Source organism: Pavona decussata, unplaced genomic scaffold, assembly GCF_977016875.1.
Source record: "Pavona decussata unplaced genomic scaffold, jaPavDecu1.1 SCAFFOLD_87, whole genome shotgun sequence".
NCBI lineage: Eukaryota > Metazoa > Cnidaria > Anthozoa > Scleractinia > Agariciidae > Pavona > Pavona decussata.
In genome coordinates, this window is record NW_028145504.1 from 2998119 (window position 1) to 3021338 (window position 23220).

A 23220-nucleotide genomic window follows, 5' to 3' on the forward strand; every position below is an offset into this window, starting at 1 on the left:
CAAATAGACAATTCAGAAACATGTCGTGAGGCTTCCGACTTCTCATGCTCTCGTTTAAACATGATTAACATCCTTTTAAGATTTTTGAATATTTGATTAAAAACATATGAAGTTTCTCATACTGTCCAAATAAGTAGACAGCGTTTTCTTTCGTTTATTCATTAATCGTCAAAAGGTTCTAGAGGTTATTATTGCAAGCTGTACTGAGACTTATCATGAAGAAATCCATCAGTTTTATGGCTAGCGAGAATTGGATAATTGTCCTGCTATCTTTTGGCTGGTTTCCAAGATCAGGTTTGTTACAACTTATTCTGCTGATTAGCCATTTAACTCTTTCTCGTTAAATCATAGTCAACCGGCGAACGATAACTTTACTTGCTTGGTATAAGGTGCGAAAAGCCTTTATCAGGGCACGAGCAACACCATCCACATTCTGCGATAAAGCCACTTCCTGGCAAGAACCTTGAAGGAAGTAATCTTAACGCTCTATGGCAATTTGAAACTTTGTGTGATCAAGATTGTTAAAATACTAAAAAAAGGTTAAATCTTCATATTCTTCTGTGAAACAAAATACTGACTGTATGCAGCCTATATACCAAAACTGTGGTGAGCCATAAAGGCCCCGAGATTCAGAATTATCAAGCTAGAGCCTAGTAAAAGAATACTTTCTCCCTCTAGAGGCTGAAAAATTATAGTATTTGACGTCACAACTCCTTGAGGTATCTATTGCAATCGTTTTGAATAGAAGGGTCGCTTGCTGTTTTGTTTTTTTTTTTTTTTTAATGTGTAGTTGTAAATACTTTCTGTTGCTTTCACTGTTGCAAAATGAATCCGTATAACAAGGAAACTAGCTTAGAAGTTTCCTAATGAAAGAATTTATAGGTTATTTTTTTTATTCAGTACGTGTGTGCGCCGTGTCGAAGGTGTTTGTCGACCGTGTCTTGTTCTTGTGACAAAACTGATGACGAATCTCGAAACACTGGTAATACTTCATTTTTTTTTTTTTTTGAAAAGATGAGAACTTTGAAAATCAATGAAGCATTTTCTTAAATGAAAACTGCTAGTTTCTGGGAATTTTTACAATTTAGACTGGGACTTGCTCAGCAAACATCTGCGAGAAAATTTGTTTGCAATGAGCCTAAAATGAACCACATCCTGACTCAAGATTCGAGAACAAAAGCAACTTTGTTATGCAGGAAAGGGTAGACAAAAGATCTCGTTTTAAATTAGAAACCAAAAAAAAGCTTTTAAGGCCAATATTACATTTCAAATTTCAATATCAAAGAATATGTGAAGAAGACAACTTACTATTTATTTTGCCGGGCAAATGATAGGAAGTTAATACTTGTCATGATAAGCATTAGCTTAACAATTATTTTTGTAGCTTGACTATTTTAAAAGTGTTTGGGTGGTAGAAAGATTCACAATTTGGATATGGCTGATGGCTAAGTTTCCAGTGACAGTGCCTAGTTCATATACTCTTTTGTAACTATTTGTACTGTAGTGATCATTTATCCTTCAGTTTTGTTTTGGCTTTCGTGGAAATGATAGTGAAAGACATTGGCGGTAAATCACCAGATTATTATTATTATTATTACTATTATTATTGTTATTATTATTATTATTATTATTATTATTATTATTATTATTATTATTATTATTATTATTATTATTATTATTATTATTATTATTTAACAATTATTCCACTTGCGCTTGTTGGATATGAGATGATAGATAGCCAACGAGGCGCGTAACGCCAAGTTGGCTATGATCATCTCATATCCAACAAGCGCAAGTGGAATAATTGTTTTATTAAAAACAATCAAGAAATATTGCTAGATCTTACTGATTTCACTGTGCAAGAATACCCAGAAGACAATTTAATGGTCGCCATTTCTCGGCCATGGTATAATGGCTCATATACCATGGCCGCTAAGCCAATCAAATTCCTCGAATTGCATTATACAATGATTCAGTTTTTAATAATATTATTAATCATCTTCGGTGACTTTAAACATCCCTAAAGTTCCTTTGAAAAAACAAAAACAACGATATAACAGAAGCCAGTAAAGTTTGCAACTTGTCCTTACAGTTATCTAGCAACATTATGGTATGAAACGGTGATTGTTGACATGACTTGATGTTTCCAAGGCATCTACCTTTTGACATCCATTTTTTCTCGAATGAAAAATTTTAGGATTATTATAATCACACCTTTACAGTTTCATATATTATATTAGTGTTTCTTTGTAATCTTGTATTGTGTCAGTTTTGACAGTTTTACGAGGTTTTCGATAATGAGAAATCGAGTCAAATACTGCCCATTTGTCCGCCGAACAGATGGTTACAAGTCTTGGTTGGGACACCCATACGAGAAGAAGAGAAAACCACATTGTTAAACTGGTTGAAAAGTGCCTCCAGGGAACGGCCCCAAGTTATTTTTCCAATTATTTTCAACTTAATTATAAACGACATGATATTCATGATTATGATATTAGGAATAAGAACAAACTAGTTATTGATAGGATTAAATTGGAATCGACTAAACGAGCGTTTTTTTTTATAAAGGGGCAGATATTTTTAATAATTGTTAAGAATTCTAGTTTTAGTCCTTTTATCTCTTTTCATATGGATGATTTCTTGATTTCTTATATAGGTTTTTAGATCTAGTTGTTTTTTTCTTTTTAACGCAGGACGCATGTTGATAGCAGTTTTTATAACTGAAATGGTAATCCTGCATAAATATGTTTTTATTATTATTATTATTATTATTATTATTATTATTATTATTATTCAACATAATAATATCTATCTAAGATGATGGTTGTTCTGAAATCATGACGTAATTCTCACGTCATACGGGGTCAACTGCTCGCTTTGCCGTCTTTTAATTAAGAAATGGTTTCTATTTCGCCGTGGGTCTTTAGTCTGATAACGCGCAGATAACGTCAAAACGTGGTAACAACAAAGAAGTGCGCTAAGAGCCGCAGGTGAGTAGCGCAACCGTTGTTCTTACCACGTTTTCACATCTCTTATGCGTTTAATATCAGAGTACAAACCCACGGCAAAACAAAATTTATTTCTTCTATACAAAAAAACAAAAACAAAAAATTGGGACCCTCTCATTCAGAGTATAATCCGAAAGCAGTTTACAAAGAACATTTTCAAAACTAACCTTTATTCTAGAAGGAATTTCTGACCCTAAAATAATACAGCACGTCAGTCGCTTCACTGCGATTTGTGATCGATTATCCACATTTACTGGATTTCTATCGGCGACATATCTGTGCAAATATTTCCTTAAATTTTCACATCACAGCAAAGGTGAGGTGACTTTAAAAACATTCGTTGTTCATCAGATAGTTTAACTTTTCTACCCAAATGTCCGCCACTCGCCAAAATCGTTTGTTTACCAGAAACTCCGGCTGGACTCTAGATTCTGCTCACGTGCCGGTGACACCAGTCAATGACGTCATTCGTGCGTCTGTACTCTAATCACAAACTACGCCACACCAATCAAAACGCGAGTTTTAAAGTGTTCATTGTATAGATTGCCATAGCTTTAATGCCCTGGAAGCTGTGGAGGGCCTCCTCCCTCTAGTTATCAACTGATTTTTCAAGAACATGTTATAATCACATTCATGACATTTAATTTTTTTACCAATTACAGGTGAATCGTGTGACAAACCACCAAGAATTGCATTTGCAATTGACTCATCGCAATCAATTTCCCTCCAAGATTTTAGAGATCAACGAAGTCTAATTGGTTCCATTGTAACGAATTTCCAGTCTGGGGCAAGTGCGGGAGATTTTGCAGTGGTCCTTTACAACACACGAGTCCACGTGAATATCGCGTTTGGTCAGTTTGACAGTTTCTATAATCTTCAGAATGAAATTAATACTTTGCCATTTATGCACTCAAACAAAAAAGGAAGTGATTTGGATCACCTTTTTAACACCACGTTTGCAAAGATACCGGAAGTATTTTTGTTGGTGAAGGAGGAACTGAACGAAAAGTACGCAGTAGGACTCAGAGTGGCGGATGGAAAACTCAAAGGAGTGAAAAAGATAGCTGTCACTTTTGGTGTTCAGAGCAATGTAAGGGACATTTCTGACTTTCATGCAGTACTTCAATATGGCGATACATCGAAGTTCTCTGAATTTTCAGTTATAAGCAAAATCACGGATATAATTTGTCACGGTAAGTCGTTATATAGCTACAACTCTTCTAAAGATAAATTCCAGTCTCAGTTAGTGCGGGTTTTTTTTTTTTTTTTTTTGTTAACATTAAGTATAACTGGTCTCGTTAGTGGTTCGTTATTGCTCGTTTGCACATGCTTCCTACAGGCAGTCCCTCGTAAACGTAAAGGCAAACAACAACAAAAAACATTATGAAAAAATAACCGACTCGACCTTAGGTCGGTTTAAATCGCTGTGTGAAAGACTGGTGCCGGTCATCTACACCCCTATAGATAGAACTACTTAAATAAATGCAAGAGTATCAACCCATATTTTGCTGTTTGTTGTTGTTTTTGTCGTTGTAGTTCTCTCTGCAATATACTAAGACCATTTTTGAGGGGGTATGGCTCTTGTGGTGATCCAGTTCCCAGGTCTCTTTGCCCAGAGAAATAAGGTTGCTGCTCGTTCCACTGGAGATAGTTCGACTGATTCTGGGAAAAAAATTTTCTTCGCGATGCCCTTTCGTCATTGGTTGTTAAGAATGGTTTAAGTTGACTGTGTATGCCCAATAACTTTTCCCTAAGTAACGCGAATGTCTAATTACTTTGCAGCTCTGGTGTCATCGCCAATAAGCATTCCACGACACCCAACTCAAACTTCAACACAGCAGCCTGTCAGTGACCGGTCTCCTTCTCCCTCTTCGTTAGTCAGCCCTTTTTCGTTTTCAATTGTGGATAAAACGTTTTCTTCAGTTATTCCAGGACGCGATTTGCTACAGTCGTCTTTAACGAGGTTGTCGTTTATGACTCCATCGCTGGCAGTTTCCTTTTTAACGACACAATCCATTGTCAATGAAACGCTATCTCCCAAACAAATGACATTAAGTTTGATTAAATCTCCTTTTGTTTCCCATGTTTCGTTCTCGTCGAGTCGACTGCTGAACACTCCATCTTTAATAACGTCATCAGGCGAAGGAATGAGTGAGAAGCCAGTCTTGAAAATTACATCTTGGGAAACTGAAACATTGCTTTCAACGAAATCTCTGAGAACTGTACCTCCAACTACAGTTAAGGTGGCTCTAATGTCCTTTGTTTCTCAAGTTTCCAAGAATACATCGGTAGACGATGGTACACGTGAAACGCCAACCAGAGTTAAAGTCACTGTTACCGCGTCTACAACCAATGACGGTCAAGGGACTGAAGATCTTATGACCAAACTGCTTACGGGTAAATGTATAATAAATTAGTATTGTCTTAGTCTAGTTTAATACGTGAAAACTAAGGTCTCCTTCGATTGACCTTATTCCAGGAAAAGATCGTCAACAATAGAGATAGAATTACGTTTAACCATGTTTATCCTTCATTTGCCGCTCGCTATTTTTAGTTTCTCAGTAAAATTGAGTGGTTTGCGTTACAAAGAAAAGCCACAATTGTTTTGCACTATTCCCATCTATGTACTCATATTTTCAAGAAAACAAAAACGCGAATCTCACGTTTGACGTAAACACGATAATAAATCTCACTAATAATGTCGTTCCTCTGGTGTTCTTTTCACAGATCGTGATTTCATTATAAACTTTAGAAGCAGCCATATCGATGTTGACAACGGAACACTTCTTCAGGTTAGATTCCAGCACACTGTCTCTGAAGTTTTTCCCGGTTTCTTATTTCTGGTTTTCTTAAAAAATTTCCAAAAAATGGATTTCCCATGTGGTTACAGTTTTTTTTCGTATCTCCTTACTTTTATAACTAATAAAATAGCTCGCAAGCAATCAATTGTAGACAAATAATGTCTAAGCCTTTTCCTTTCAATTTTATTTGCAGGATTATTTCAACAGAGCAGCTAATCTTCTGCAATTAGGTCACTTTTTGGACCACGTCCTGAATCTACCTGGAACGGTACCTCTGGTTTCTCGTCTTTTCATTTTCTATTTCTTTAACAATGTTTTGTTATGTATTTTTCAATTGTCACAATCGAAATGAATGATTGTAAATGTTTCGATAACTGAGATTATTGCTAATGCTGCCTGAAAGACATAAATATAATTTCTTCCATTATTGCTCTTTTGATTTGCAAACTTTATGCTGATTTTCTACGTGAATAACGGATTAAATTAAATTTAAAAAAATAATAGTCAATGCAAGCAGCTAAAGAGTGCGGCTTTACTAAATGTCTGATGTTCCTATTTTTTTTTTTTTTTTTTTTTTTTTTTTTTTTTTTTTAGCAACAGTCAACCGCAATGGAAGTTCTTCACGCCTTGGAGAGATTCACTACAATGATAGGAAATACGATCAGAGGGAGAAACATGGCAAATTATCATTCAAAATTTTATGCACGAGGCTTGGGTAAAGTACCAACGTTTCTAAGGTGGTGTTTTATTAGCATCAACCGTTTCAACCCAGCTGGTTTTCAGTTGAAGGCCCCAGTAGAACACTTTTCTAATCAATTTTGGTTGAAACTCGGTTATTGAGAGAAAGATGGTCGCCATTTCCAAGATACGGTTTCTTTGTTGTCTTTTTCCCGTGCACGTGGTTTAGGAAACGAAAGTCGTATTTTTTAAATATTTTTCCTTGAAAATTTAAAACTGAGTATCAGCACCTCGATAACTGAGCATGTCAACAAAGTATTCAATTATAACCTGTAGAAGTAATTGTTCAACTATAAGTACCAAACAAAGAATGATCAAGGATGAGATATCTGTACATGAACCAACTATTTTAACTTTATCGGTTAGTAGTTAGCTTAAACATGCATTTTCACTCAAAACACCAATGATGTAGGAAAATCACAAGAAGACATGTACATGTGTTGTGTCATTATGGCTTGCGCTGGTCAGGAGGGATTTATTTAAAAGCGATTTATTTAAAAGCTGATAACTTTGTTCTCTTCAAGCTTGTCACATATTCGTTGTCAATGTATCAACCTTCCAAGGGATGCAGATAGGCTCCATGAACACTGTTAACAGCTCCGTTAAGGTGCCAAGGGAGGTTTTCTCTAACAGGAAGAAAAACAACACTGATGGTGAGTATAGGATATCGGCGAGCAACGTTGAAAAGGGTACACACCTCTTTGCAATTCCTGCTTGAATTTAAAGGTACTGTCATTTTAATCTTCACCACTGTAACGACGAAACATAACTCTAGCAACTTTTTTTAGTGTCTCTCTAAGCTTGCTCATTACTTTCGTTTGTGTATAGTTTTTGCTTTAACTTATATTGTGAAAGAAGTGTGATGTTACGTTGAATTTTAAGCCTGGTAAATAAATGCTAGAGTGGCTTTCTTCAGTTAGACACTGGCAAACTTACTGGAAAAAGAAAATCCAAGTTCTCCCAATAGGATTAGAATCTATATGACCATCCTATAACTAGTTTAACACTAAGCAAGCTCAGTTCACCACTGAACTTTGGAACGTAAACATCCAAACTAGTAATCGGAAGATGATAGGTTCGACTCCTGTTTGGAGCACTCGGATTTTCTTTTTCCAAGTATGCCTGTGTCACCGACTGAAAAAATACCTCTATAAAAATCTTTTATATCGTTGCTAAAGATTTAGAAATTCGCGATTTTAATTTTTAATCGTAAAACATGTTTAGATGGAGTACCCATCGTCATCGGTTGCAAAGAAGTCAGTAAAAAACTTTTTGAATTTATTTCACTTTTGAGAATTATGTGTAATTAACTAAGATTACGTACAATAACTTACAACAAAGGAGTCAGAGTGTCTGTAACAATGCATTATTTCTGTAAAACCAAATGCAAGGCTGATCGGACAGCCAAAAAGGATAATGGGGCTGTAAAAAGCTAAGTAAAAATAGGAAATAAACGGTTACAATATTTAAAATAAAATGATATAAATGAAAAGTTGAGATATGATTGATTGATAAACATAGAAATCAGAAACGTGTACAGAAGCCATTCCAAAAATAGAGATATAAACAGATTAAGTTTCATCGCTATGTTACCGTTTCTTTCCAATTCTTACTTAGCTTTTTTGCAGCCATATTGCTGATCCTGATCTACACAAAGATCCTGCTTTACTTTTGCTACTGTTTGTACAAGTCGTCCTTGCATTATTCAACAGTTACATTATTTTGGTAACTGGTTATTACTTCATTACAAGGAATAACTGACATTTTTATCTTTATTTTCTAGAAACCGGGTTGTTGGTTAGTTTGATGTTTGATCCATTTCACGAACTCAAGGAACCTGAGACATTTGGAAAGTACGTTCTATGGTGCAACGCCAACATTTAAACCAACCGACAATACTGTATACTCTGTCGCTATCTCTCTACTGTTTAAAAATTCAATTTCCTGTTGTACTAACAACTCTCGCTCTGCAATAAAACACAACCGCATTGAAATTGGTTTCCTCCAGTAACAGTTTATTATCAATATTCGTAGTTTATTTGTCCCCATTTGACCATGTTGCGCCACGATTTTGCATCCATCCTTCCCCAGCTTTTCAGTTATCCATCCTTATCTATTTCCACATGTCTATTCCTCTCTCCGTCCGTTTGTTTGTTCCTTTAGTTTATTAATTCATTCAACCGTTAATACACTTTCGTTCTATTTTAAAACTAGGTTTGGAGGAAACCATACAGTTGTAAGCAAGGTTGTCAATGTATTTACAAGTCCTCATCCACAAACTCCATTGTCTCAACCAGTCAAAATCACAGTGCAGCATTCCAAAGTAAGTATTGCAGTGATACTTACAAAACGGCTGTAGTTATAAAATGTAAACTTGGCATCAGACTAAGTACTGCACAACATTTTAATCTTTTTGTTTGTCCGTAGAATGCTTACCATACTCCTCAGTGTGTCTTCTGGGATTATACTCAAAGGTACGCTTCATCTCAACCGAGATAACGCTCTTAAACACAAGCGATCTCTCTTTCTGATGGCCAACTTATACAATGAGCTTGTAGCTTCACATTTATTGTGCCGAGGACTAAATTGAAATCTGGAAAAAATTCTATTTCATTGATTTTTATAACAGATTTACCCAAAACTGACGAGACCGCTAGCCAGATGCATCATTTTAAAAAGCCCGGAAAAGCTTCCTTTTCACATTACAAAAAACTTAATGCCCCTTACAAAAACCTTGAAAACTTACCCACCGAACTGTATAGAGACTATTTTTCGGTGGAAGAGTTACGTTGACAATATACTATTTAACCTTATTTACTTTATTAGCCAAGTCGCAGATAAATAACCTTGACATTCATGTTCTTTAATATGCTCAGTCTCGAAAATTTCCGTGTTTGTCCTTTCAAATCAAAGGTCGTAATTTAGCTATCCCAGTTTTTTTTTCATCTAGGGGAATGCACACCACATTCGGAAAATGGTCCAAAAGAGGCTGCCATGTGTTTTCTAGTGACGCAGAAAGCACTGAGTGTCACTGCGATCACATGACTAACTACGCAGTCCTCATGCGCACAACAGAACAGGTTTGTTAAATTCAGGTATCATAAATCTATTATGCTCTTCTTCAGACCTCTTGTAAAGACATACGCAGTCTCCTTGAACAAATTTGGCAGTCAATAGTAAGACTAGACTTATTAATTATTGTGCTGAAATCGGTGGACGAACATGAAAAGCATAAGGTAACTTTAGTCGTGTTCAGATTGGATAAGTAAGCCTTTGGTTCTTAGCTTGTATTTCGTTAGTTAACAGATAACGTTTCAGTCACCTGGTGCTATTTTTGATTGAAATACTGACGATAAGAATGCTTCTGTAATACATTGTGTCAGTTTTGAATTATCAGGAATCATGTGCTGTTTTGGGCCATAACGACAGCAATACGTACTGGATGAGAAGGCTCAGCGATTCGTACAATACATATTGTTATTTCAATTTCATAGAAAGTATCGATATTAAGGAGGCTCGAGGCAGTTTTTTTGGACTTACGGTGGACGTTTTGAAATTACAATCTCGCATACAAGATAAACTTCGATCTCCTTCATACTACATCATCATTTCAACATATGATCAAAGTTAATTTTCGGTCCCTGAGCCAAAAATTTGCGTAGATATCGAAAAGAATTATTACTTTAACCGCTTGTAATTTAACAGAAAAATCTGTGGGGGTATTTTAAAGATATCTCGATTTATGCACAGTAGGAACTTTTTCATTTATCTTCGCTTTATTTTCACTGTTTTTAAACATAAATATCTTAAAATCGGAGACACCCATGAAGCTCAACATACGTTTAGAATGTTTTGCTATCAGGAAAGACCCTTTGACAGAAAAGACAAAGTATCAAGTTTTATTTTGCCAGAGATATTGGTGAAAAATGCTGGAACAAACAAAATAACCCCGTAAAAATTGCTTCATTATTTACTTGAAAACGCTCTTACAGATTTTTTTCTAATTTCGCCTACAAGTTGTCTGGATTGAGTAGTTTAAATCCCTAAAGTTTCGTCATAAAGTGTCTGACTAGATTTCGAGATAATCAGCAATGTTTAAAATGAGAGGCTATGCGCTTCCGTTGCTATGGTAATAGCTGTTGATTGGAAACCGATGAGAAATTTAACTTTGATCATATGTTGAAATGATGATGTAGTATGAAGGAGATCGAAGCTTATCTTGTATGCGAGATTGTAATTTCAAAACGTCCACCCCAAGTCCAAAAACACTGCCTCGAGCCTCCTTAAGCGAGAAAAAAAAAAAAAAAATTCCACTTCACAATTTTTTTTGTGCAAAGTCAAAGAAAGCAAAACAATCCCACCTGAGAGAGGTGCAAACTGAAAAATAATAATATAATTCTAATAATTCTAATTTTAATTTATTATGATAAATACAGTGTAGATAAATAGTTTATTATAACGCAGGTTGTGGATGCTACAGATGAGTGCATCTTAACAGTCCTTACATACATTGGATGCTCTGTTTCCATTGTTGGTGTTTTCTTGACTATTATTACATTCCTATCATTACCGTGAGTACAAACAACAGTATTTTTTTGTTATCAAGTAAGATTATATATAGATGAGATAACAACTTTTTCAATAATGTTCAATTTTATTTTATGGCTCCTTCACAGAACCCCACCAGAATGGCAATAAAACCAAAACTTAGCTTTGTCGGGGTTATCATTTCATAGTTTCCGTAGCTTGCGGTATTGTTCACGCGCGAATATTAAGGTTTGGCGGAGGAGCCGCCATGAGCGGCGTACGATCGAGATAAAATATATTGCCTCCTTCCCATTCCCTCGCGGTTTCACTGCTCGTACTCGTGTCTTAAAGTGCATTTCCACCGTTGCGTAAAGTTTACGTGCGTACAGACGTGGATTTAACTGGCTTTACGTACGTAAATAAGTTAAGAAGCGATGTATGGGCCGCGTATGTAAACGTAAAAAGTTGAGCGCTGTTCAACTTTTTACTTTTACGCACGCGGCTCATACATTGCTTCTAAGGTGGATTTCCACTGTCGCGTAAATTTTACGTGCCTACAGACGTAAATTTAGCTGGCTTTACGTACGTAAAACAAAAACAAAAAGGGATGTTTGAGCCGCGTGCATAAATGTAAAAAATTGAACAACGCTCAACTTTTTACGTTTACGCAAGCCGTTCATACGTCGCTTCTTATTTTGTTTACGTACGTAAAGCCAGCTAAATTTACGTCTGTACGTACGTAAAATTTACGCGACAGTGGAAATTTACTTTTAGGTTGCGTTCGATTGACCATATTCCGGAATAGGACTAAGCGAAATAGCTGTTAAATTTCTCTTTTTAAGTAATTTGGGAAGTTTCGCTGAGACATGTTAATTTAAGAGCGGTCTCGTACTCCAGTAACTCCGAAGACCTGTTATGGCGGATTTCTTGTCATCGTTTTATGTATTTAGGTCTATTCCGGAATAGGGACAATCGAACGCACCCTCAATGTCTCCCAAACTTCGCCTCCCCCCAACTTCCCGCTAGCCTGTCAACAGGCTCCCAAGTGGGGCAAAGGGCGAAAAGAAAAATCGGTGAGCCGGGCGAGCTGAATGCGATCTAGGAGCTCCCTTTCCAAGCTCGATTTATCTTTTCGCCTTATGTACACCAGTTGGGAGCCTGTTCGCTGGCTAACAACTCGCCAGCTACACAAGCTATAAAGGCCTTCACTGTTGACATAATTATGTTATTTATGTAAGATACTTCTATGTGTACCTTCGATACCACGGGCGAGCTAATACGAGGACCTTAGCTAGAAGTTTCTTCTCAATCTAAGCGTTGAAAAGTACGTATCCATTGTATCTGAGACAAGATTTCATCAGCAAGGCAGCCATTTTAGGTAATTTCCTTGAAATAAAAGTGGTAGAACAAATTTTCTTCACCTTTCACTGATTGTTTAGTAAGATGTATCATTTCAAAAAGTGCAGTAAAAAAAATGCCACCGTTCCTGCGAAAGAGCTGCGGCCCACACAAGTTACCCCATAATCGCTTGCAATATTCATTTTCAAATGAGTCTGCCATGTCCGGTGGGGACAGAAATTACAAAGACAATAGAGAACTTCCAGAATGAAATGTTATAAACAAAATGCATGAACAAAAGCAGTAATTAAACTCAGATAATTTTCTTGAAGAAGTATTAAGCCGAAACGTTTCCTCCACGCGTTTGCGTGTTCTCATTATCAATTTTTTATGGCCGACAGTGATGGGTTAGTTCATGTTTCTGACTCATTTTACTGTTGGAATTTTTTTCCGACAAGTTTTCAGCATATAGAGGATAATTTCTGAGTTAAGATATTGAGGTAAAAAAAAGCAGGCCATGTTGCTCGTGCTAAGCCGGCTTACCATCAAGGAAAACCTGCCATGTTTTCAATGCAACTTGCGCGCGCTAATGAGGCAAGAACATATAGATCGCAGCTTTCTGTGAGCGTTCAACACAGAACATGACCTAAATTATAGTCATTCATTAACGTCCGTTAAAATAATAAAAATGAAGCATATCGACTACTGATTAAACAGAGAAAATGTTTATAAAAAAGTTCAATTTTCGAGTCAAGTAATTAAGTAATCCGCGCGGTCAAAGCGTTTAGTTTTTATCTTAAAAAATAATAATAATAAATAAGAGATGCCAAAACAAGCAGTTTCTTGGTAAGCAAATGGTTAGCGCAAAATCTTTCATCAGATCTACTATTTTTCCTCTTCTGTAAAGTTCATATTGTCCCCTTTACCGCATCAGTTTCCAGGCTATAGTTGCTAACCCATCTGTTTTGCGCTTAACCAGTTTCAGCAGTTCCTTCCTAATGTCCTTTTTGAAGAACGCGTACACGATGGGGTTGGCGGTCGAATTGATAATAAAGAAGAGGCAAATTACTTTCCTTAAGATTGGAGGCACGACGCAAGTTTTGAGAAGTAAACAGTAGCAAATGAAATTTCCCCCTGTGTAGGTAATGTTGAAGAGTGTAACAATAAGGATAATCATCGCAATGTTTCTCTTCTCTGGACGTGGCAGATTCTTCGAGATTACGGCTCGTTGAATGGTGTAGTTGTAGCGAAGTTGGGCTGCTAAAGCGACGCATTGGCGCGAGATCCTTTGAGCGATGTAAATCAAGCGGCATGTGACAAACAGAAAAGAAATACAGGGGAAAACCTGAAACATAAAGACCCTGGTCGTTTCGAAAACCTGCGTGAAAATTTCGTTTCCTCTGTATGAAAACGCAGCCGGCAGAGTGAAAAACACCAGTGTCACTGACCATGCCAAAACAATCGGGAGAATAGGGCTTTGGTCTCTTAAAGATGCATACTTGAGAGGTTTGACTACGGCGAGGTAGCGATCGGCCGTCAGGACGCAAAGATTGGTCGTGGAGCAATACAGGAAAGTAAAACACACTTTGTACCATAATCCAGCATGGGTAAGATCTATCTCGAAAAACCAGTGAGATAAATATCGGCACGGAAAGTACGTCATCGCAGCACAGAAATCTGCTACAGCAAGCGAAGTGATAAACCAGTTGGTTGTAGTGCGAAGGCTTGGCTTGGAGGCGACGAGGTAGATGACAAGGGCATTTCCAAGCAAAGCTAACGCTGTGAAGAGCCAGCCAAGTATCCAAAACCACATAATGAACGCAGCGAAGGCCTGAGAGAATCAAAGCACGTGTGCTGGAAAGTCGACTGTATTCAGTTGCGTGGTCTTCTCTCAGTTGAGGAGGGCTAGAGTTTATTCAGTGACGTTGGTTTGTTTGAAAACAATACAGGTGTAATGATGGAATGCAGATTGCCTGCTATTGTCGGAAGTAAACAAAAAAAGGACCATTGAAATTTTGTATACGTGTAATTACTTGAGTTACGTGTCCCACCCCATTTCAAACAAACTAGTCCAAAAAAATGATAAAATAAAATAAAACCCAAAGTTTTGGTGCGAACGGGCAACGACAACAAATATAGATAAAGGGCAGCTGGGATGTCAAGTGAGCGTAGAGCAGCGGTCTATTTCTTTCTATTGTATTGAAAGGTTGAACAGATGTGATGGTAGGTCAACAGATGCAACGCGATGAGAATTTTTCGGCTGGAAAGATTATGGAAATAAAGACAATTAGGCCAGTCCCTAGGGATGAATTTTTAACAACCCAACGCCACCCAAGCGCTTTGACTTAGTGCAAGGTTCTCGACATTATAGAATAAGAAGCGCGTTAGCGTAAGGATAAGGTGCAGGAGAAACAAGTATGCACCTGAACTTAGACGCCTTTTGTGATTAGTTTTCACTGATGACGCAAGCGCAACATAAGGACGCGAATTTGTGTTTCAAAGAAAAGGGATATAATATCTGAAATGCATTTAATGAGCATCAAAACGCTTTTATTCTGGAGCCTGGGCATATGTTTAAGAATTTGCGTCGCAACTGAAAACCAGGTCTTAGGATGCTAAAAATTAGTTTCATTTAATTTGTCGGAAGAATCGCCAATTTTATAAGGAAATGTATTAATGAAAACAACTGTGACTAATCCTTTGCGTGTTTTAAGTTGAGTGTGTAGAACCCCTGAATACTGTAATTGATTTGTTAATTGATTAAGTGATGGACATTATTAAGAAAGTAAGCAACCTTCGGGTGTCGAGAAAATCAGGAACAGAACACAGAACATTCTATAACATCCCAAAACATGGAAAACAGGAATTTTGAAAATTACTTAGCATACAAAAGAACTTAGCACGGAAAAAATAATCCGATAGGTTAATTTGAAGAGATGAAGAAAGTCAAGTAAAAAACTTGAGGGCATTAGGAAGACGTTAGACTTTCGTTCCAGAGGAAGCGGGAGAGAGGAAGGTTGTTAGCATACCATATTTACTCGAACAAGCGCCGCGGCGCTCATTTAATTTTTCGTATCTCCTGTGCGGCGCTTATTCGAGGGCGAACATTTTGAAGAGAGAACTGAATGAAAGAGCATCAAGATATACTCACTTCGTGCTGGAAAACATCACTATTAATGAAAATAAATTCCCATTTCTGGCCTAGAACTGCATTGCAGCGATTACAGTGTATTTTTATCATCTTATGAAAATACTAAAATAAGCGCCGCACCGGAGCTGCGGCGCTTAATCGAGGGCGGCGCTTATTCGAGTAGATACGGTAGGGGATTAGTGTCTAAAAGTTTGTGGAAGAATTCGAAGTACTTTCAGTTTCTTCGACTGCCTATACCCATAGTTAGTATGCTATACCTTTGCAGAAAGTTTCTCTTTTATTAGTACCGTTAAATACCCAAAGGAGCGTTCCGCGTTTCTGTCGAATTTCGATACGCTCATAACTTACTAACAAACGTCACATTTAACGGTAACTTGGACTGGGGGTCATTTGGAAACTTTACGACAGTTCAACTGATAGCCACAAGCTACAGAGTCGCACCAAATAACTGATGCATCAAGCCATAACCCTCTCGAATGAATCAAGTTGTTCAGTTCTGGCTGCTGAAAAGTTTTCACATTTCATTATATGCGAAACTCGTTTGAACCTCTATTCATTCCGGCCAAGAACCTCTCTTGTTCCGGCCTATTTTATACTTTTCGCTCGCTAATTATGTAAGCTGTTTCAACACATCTAAGCGCTTCGTCCGGCTTACTCTTTTAGTCGGGTTATAAAATTTGTATCGTACTGATTTGCTCTAACCAAATGGTTTCCCATTTTGGCACGTTTTAGAATGCCTACAGTTCATTTGTTTTTGCAGGGAGGGGGACAAATAGAACTTCCTCCGGCTTGCCTTATAATCATTATTGTCTTAAAAGTGTCAAGATAGGCAGAGCATAAAACACTTGAGATTAAAGGGAACATCGAAACTGCGCGACAAACGTTTTATTTTACTGTAGTTTCGTTTTTAGTTTTTGCCTGATTCAAATAATATTTGAAGTTGCGTCTTCTTCAATGGTTTCCCTGACAGTAAAATCAAAGAACCAAAATAGGCGTTTCCACGTAAAGCTAACCCGTGAAGAGCCAAAATGTTGGGATTTTCAATGCGATGAGTAGGCATCAAGTAATATAATATTATGGCATTGTGAGATCAGTTGTTTCAAGACAATAATTGTGTAATGAAATTTAAAATTTTGTCGGAAACAGACAGAACGAGGAAAACGTGTGATTACGTACTCTGAGTAATACGTCTACACTTTTGAAATAAGGTCGCGAATGTTGATCCTAAACATTCAGAACGAGAGAAAATACAGCCGAACGGGTGGGGTCATTGAGCTGTTTCACATACATGACTTTGGTGTGTAAGTGGACGCGCTCTTTAGTCCGTTCGGAACCTTTTATTAAGAAAACAAAGCGTAGCGGAAACAATGATCTAGTGATATCGCATAAACCGGCTGGAAGGGGCTTTTTGTCCGCATTAAATAAAAAAGACGTGAAAACTGCAAAGGACCGCGAACGATAATGCTGCTAGTTGACGTACGATCTACAAGAGACCTAATCAGCCAAAAATAAACTTTAACACAAACTGCAAGGCTGATACTACGCAGCGCTACATTACTTCAAAAGAACATATAACTATGGTAACGAGGAAAGAAGCCGAAAAACAGTTGGAAAATATTCAGACTGGCCGCCAACGAACCACTCACACCTTGTGGTGTGATCAAAGCAATTAGGGCTCTTTACAAAGAGAAAGGGATGCATGAGCTTTTGTTAGGAAAATACAGCAAATAACAGCCTTGATAGCAAGTTGGGGTGATGAGGGCGTGATAAATGTTAAACCCTAATGAGCCCATTGTATGTTTCGAATCAAAGAATCTGAGAATTTGCTCGTGTGGGCCAGGCTTTAGTTTAAAGATGCTACACTGGTCAATAGGCCATTTCCGTGCTACGTTGAACCTCATACCAAAGCGAGGCTAAGCGTAAAGCTTTTCATGTGAATTTTTTCTAACTATACACGAAGCCTCGTTTTCATTTCAAGGCTCAAAGCAACTCGAAAATGGCCTATTTATACTTAATTCAACAAAGCCTTTCCTTACTTATTCATTGAGTTTTTTGTAATATATTCATTTTGACAGGGTAATTAAATCAGAGATCACACGAATTCATTTGAATCTCGCAATCGTGGTTGGAACTGCACAAGTCCTTTTCTTAGCAGCGGGATCTAAGAAACTTGTTGAAAAAGAGGTAAATAGGGCTACAATGTGGCAGAAAGATAGTTGACGTTAGCGGTTTGGAATAACAATTACACTAACTTTACTGGCAATAAGAGGTTCATGGGTTAGTGTCAAATGAAGCCGAAATTAAAAAGCGATTTATTAGCCACTTGATTGCGGTTTTTAGCTGTAAGAGCTGAGTGTATGGTTTGACACTAAAACCCGTCATATATCCCTTAGTGGGTCTTTACAAAGCAGCCCTTTTGCTTACATCATCGTGTCTGATGCACTCTGCTCTGATTGCAATAAAATCGCAATGAAAGCGCAGTAAAATCGCAGAGGAGATCACTATTAGTTTACATGGGCGATTTGCCGGACAGTTTCGCTTAAATTCGCCACAGAAATCGCCACCAGCTCCCACCAAAAAGGCATGTGTATAAACGGCCCTTTAAATTTAAAGCTTTAAACTTCTCTGACTTAGGCCTTTTTCCTCACTGGTGACACAATAACCAAAATGATTTGTCCCTTGTGCTTGTGTTCCCTGAGGGAGGAGCATAGTGCTGATATTCATATGCGGCTGCGGCTGATTTTTCAGTGCCTTTCTCTGAGATGTAAATTAAAAAAATATCGGGCCCAGCCTTCTTTGTACGTCATTTTTCAGGTGTACAAAACTCATGATTGAAGGATAACTCTTGTAAACCCTCTGGCTTTAAAATTAATGGAAAACAACTACAAGACAATGTAGGGTTGTGCACTGCGTTGTGATGTACAGTAAAATTGATGTTAGCTTTGCTTTCATATTCTTTAGGTTATTTGCAAACTATACGCCGGTCTGTTGTTCTACCTCTTTATGTCAGTTTTCACGTGGATGTTTGTTGAAGGCGTGCACCTTTATCAAATGGTTGTTATTGCATTTGTCAGCCGGAGTATGATAAAGTTCTATCTTGCTCTAGGGTGGGGTAAGTAACGGGCGAATTGTAAAATCGCCTTTGTACACATCAGTAGGGTGGTTTGAGAAGTCAGAAGTTGCTTCTTGACTCCCAGCCAGGCTCCTGCTCCCAACCAAACTTGGTTCGAAAATTTTTAATGTGGTGTTAACATCAAATGCAGGCAAATATTGATGCTTTGAAATTAAAACGGCGATTGCGATGTGAGCACATAAAACTTGTAAATACCCGTTGGCTATACGAAAGAATGTATGAACGAACCAATCAACCAACCAACCAACGAACAATCGGAAGAACGAACGTACAAGTGAGTGAATGACTGAACAAATAAACGAACGAACGAATAAATGTTGCTATGGATGGACGGACGGACGGACGAATGGATGGATCTTTTTAACTCTACTGAGGGACCTATAGTTGGTTGATAACTACAACCGATTAACAGTAAGAAAAAAGCTGATAAAATACATTGATGTATCACTGTGTTTTGCAAGGTCTTCCTGCATGTACCGTGGCAATTGCTTCAAGCATTTCTCAAGATGGATTTGGAACTTCTAATTTGTAAGTACACATTAACAAGTGAACCCTTTGATTTTTTTCTCAGTATATGTCAGAAACGTTTGAAAAAGTAGGTGTTAAAATAAGGCATAAAGATCCTTATAGTGTGGGTTGCAACTTCCTCAACCGTCTTCCCGGATCGGCCCCTAAATTACGAAGAACGCTTTAACGCCTTATTACCACAGGAGAGTACGAAAAAACGTTCGAAGAATACACTCAAACCTTGAATTTAACGTTCAATCCTTTCAAACATTACAAGACAGGAGTGACATTTTCATTGTCCACTACTGACTATGTAAATATTTATAAGTGTTAGCGTTATTAATATAAAGTATTTATTAGTATTAATTTAAGTCTTAGAATCGTGTAAGACGACCCAAGAATTGCAAGCTATTGCTTTGACACTCGTCGTGTATAAATAAAAGTTATGGTATGGTATGGTATGGTATGGTATGGTATGGTATGGTATGGTATGGTATGGTATGGTATGGTATGGTATGGTATGGTATGGTATGGTATGGTATGGTATGGTATGGTATGGTATGGTATGGTATGGTATGGTATGGTATGGTATTGCAAAAGTAACACCGCTAAGAAGAAGTTGATGACTTTACGATGTGTTAACATAATGTCAATGGTGCTCCTGCGATAGACTGCCATGTCATTTGGATGTTGGGGGTGGGGTATATTAAAACTCTATTGCCTTTCAGAACATGTATAAGCCTCCCGTGGTGGACTGCCTGTAGCTTAGAGGGACAACAACTACAAATAATGACTACAAAATACTTTCAGTTTGAAAGGCACTGGTCCTTTCATGATCATTCCACAGTAACTTAATTCAAAGTTCATTATGCGCGAAGTAAATAATGTCAACGTTACAGTTTTTTATTGATTGATGTTTGTCAACATATCTTGGGTTTGTTCACCCATAGCTGTTGGCTATCTCCAGTGGGTGGTACAATTTGGGCCTTTGTCGGACCAGCGGTGACCGTTATAGGGGTAAGCGCGCCTTTCTTGTCAGTGAGCATTTCATGGTAAATATTGTGAAGATTAATAGTACAGTCAACTCTCGCCTTGGGGACATCCCGCTATAAAGGACTAAAAGTTAAATTCCCGGTCGAAAGTAAAAAGAAATGTATGGAAATAACTCTCGATATTAAAGGGACGGAGGTTCTTGTGGTACCATTTAATTAGACTATGTAGTTTTAAAGTATCCTTCGAAGGGAGTGTTTGCACTCACATGACTTTCGACTTTTCGATTTTTCTGTTAAATTTCTTAAACTCAGCACAACTAGAATCCATTTTTTTGTCAGTAAATATTTTTAAACTGTTTGCTATTGTTTTGTTTTTGTTACCTACTGTAAGGTTAAATTTTTAAAGGCCACGCCCTCATACGCAAGTTCTGGTAATATTAGCAGCTGTGTTTTTATCAGTTTTGTAAGAAGCAATCTCGGCACTTCTATATTGGAGTTCCCTTAGTTACTTCAGTCAACAGTTATCGTGCCTTCATTGCTGTTCTTGACAACGAATTAATTGTCCCACATCTGAATCGAACGTATTCTTTAAGGCCGTGTGGTGAGGACTGGTTAAGCACGCCTATTTGTCACGTCGAAACAACGTTTCATAGAGGTCTTTTACCTTCTGCTTCTCCACTTACAGATTAATTTCTTTGTGTTGGTTCGAGTTCTTCGCGTTCGGATAAACATCAGCAAGAACGAAGGAACAAAGGCTCAACTGAGGTATTGATATTTTTTCCCAGCATTGAACCCTTCAAACAGTTTTACATCTTGCTGTAATTTGGGATTAAGAGAATTTATGAACTGACTTCACTGCAATTTTTCCTTTTGAATAAAACGTATTAAGTTGCACAACGTGATAAGAACGCTTTAATGAAAAACCTGTATCGGATAGTACATGCTTTCTGTAATTCTTTTATTTGTTTATTTGTTTTCGATTTGTTGTTCAGGACAAGTGCCCGTGTGTCGCTAGTGCTGTTGCCTCTCCTTGGAATATCCTGGATCTTTGGAGTTTTTGCAGTCAACAAGGACACAGTCATTTTCCAGTATATTTTTACAATATCCAACTCGATACAGGTATTGCTTTTCCACAACAATATATTTTAAACAAAAATATGAGATCAGTTGAAATATCAAAATTAAAATGTCGTTTCGAAAGTCATTATCAAGTAGAGAAGTGACAATTTACACGAAAACTGAATATGAATTCCTGTTCAAATCACATTGTTTTGATCTGCGCTAAGGTATAGAATTATATAAAAATGGCTACGATTGTGGGAATTAAAATTAGCCCTTCTTACCCCGTCCTTGAACAAGGCAAGAAGGGTGGGCTAATTTGAACGCAAACACAGGAATATTAAAATGAAGCCATTTTGGACAAGAGTTTCTAAACACGAATCAAAAGAATGTGACTTTCCAAAAAAATAATTTATATTTTGCTGATTGAAGTGCATTACTAAAAACTGAAGTTAGCTAAAAATGATACAAAAAAAAAAAGAAAAGAAAAGAAAAAATAACTAAAAAAATATCATCAATAACGAAGCATGCTTACAAAACCCTTCGTACCTGTTGTATTTGTAAGAAATGCATCATTGCATGTGAGAGCAGTTACAGCTTGGCAAATCAACGAAATTCCATAAACGGAAATCAATAAAAGGGAAAAACTTGGGTAACTGAAATCAGCTGGTATCGGCCAATTGCATCTCAACCAATTGCAATCTACTGAGTTCTATTAATAGTTAATTATATCTTGTCACGATATTAATAACACCAAATCGCAATCAAGGACAGTTAAGGAAAATCAACTTAGATATATAGTCACAATCGCTTTCCATAATCGGCTGGTATAGATTTCCGAGATCGGTCGATTAAACTAAATCGATTGTTATCGATTGTCATAGATTTAGCAGGTCATGAGCTATCACTTTGATATGATATCAGCTGGAACAATTCCAAACCATTAGCGCATTTTCAAAGTCTAATCATTCTAATCATGAGTTCTAACAAGTATAGCCATACTCAGTCCAGTGTTTTTATACACTGTAGTCCTTCTTTTCATGCGAAAGATTATATAATAATTCGATTACCTTTTCTGTTCCTAGGGACTACTGATTTTCGTATTCCATTGTGTTGGCAACTCAGAGGTATCCTAAGTATTGCAATTTTCCTACTTGAACTTTCTAGCACTAAATTCCGCTACGTACAGCCAGACGTTGTCAGTACGGCTGCGCTAGCTCAAAGTTATCAATTCTGTTTTCAAGTGTCAACTTTACTTAGTTGAGCACAGGATGCTAACTGGGGACACCTCGGCTAGACCGAATTGGAAGTTGGAAATCTTGATTTTTGAGGAGAGGGAAGACCATAGCAACCAGAGAAACATCTAAGGGAGCAAGAACTGAGTCAGCGCTATCCGTGTCCAGGAATCGAATCTCAGGGCAACACTGGTGGGAGATGAGTGTTCTCACCACTGTCCCATCTCTGCCCCACCCCTCCCCCCCTCAGCTAATCCCCCAGCCTTCTACCGTAACCTCGACCATAATATTTTTCTCCTTTCTTTCTTTGTTGTTTTTCATTGTTTTACGAAAATCTAATACACTGTAACTATGTAATCTACCTTTAAATGTTAGGAAATCGGTTCAGTTAAAAGGAAAATGGGGAAAATGGCCAATCCTTGTTTAGTAGAGAAATGAACTCGTACTGGAGAAGTTCTCCCTCTTGCAACTGTTATTCGTATACGTTACTTACTTCTTCGGATGACTGTCGTTTATATTCCCGCAATCAGCTGCCAATGAATATGATTTTTTATTGTTAGGTTCGTCACGAATTTCAAAGGAAAACATCGCATCTGAATCTGATGAGGAGCCTTACCAGTCCTTCCTCGCTGGTGACTATCCGCGCTACAGCCCGCGTGTCCCCGATATCACTTGAGGACGCGAATTACACTAATAAGAGGGATGGGTGGGTTTAGCAGCAGCATTTTTCG

The 23220-nt window shown here is 37.5% G+C and overlaps 1 protein-coding gene across 1 annotated transcript; it reads left to right on the top strand.

Annotated features, from left to right (window-relative positions):
* The first annotated feature begins 171 nt into the window (after positions 1 to 171).
* On the top strand, positions 172 to 23205 carry LOC146474799 (adhesion G-protein coupled receptor D1-like). Its single transcript, XM_085116858.1, has 20 exons — positions 172 to 294; positions 3671 to 4201; positions 4791 to 5405; positions 5736 to 5800; positions 6003 to 6077; positions 6404 to 6524; positions 7072 to 7200; positions 8331 to 8400; positions 8762 to 8870; positions 8975 to 9021; positions 9498 to 9627; positions 11012 to 11118; positions 17639 to 17747; positions 18525 to 18675; positions 19158 to 19224; positions 20154 to 20220; positions 20881 to 20960; positions 21188 to 21314; positions 22340 to 22381; positions 23050 to 23205. The coding sequence occupies exons 1-20, from the start codon at positions 216 to 218 to the stop codon at positions 23203 to 23205; spliced, it is 2877 nt and encodes a 958-aa protein (XP_084972984.1). The 5' UTR covers positions 172 to 215.
* The last annotated feature ends 15 nt before the right edge of the window (positions 23206 to 23220 follow it).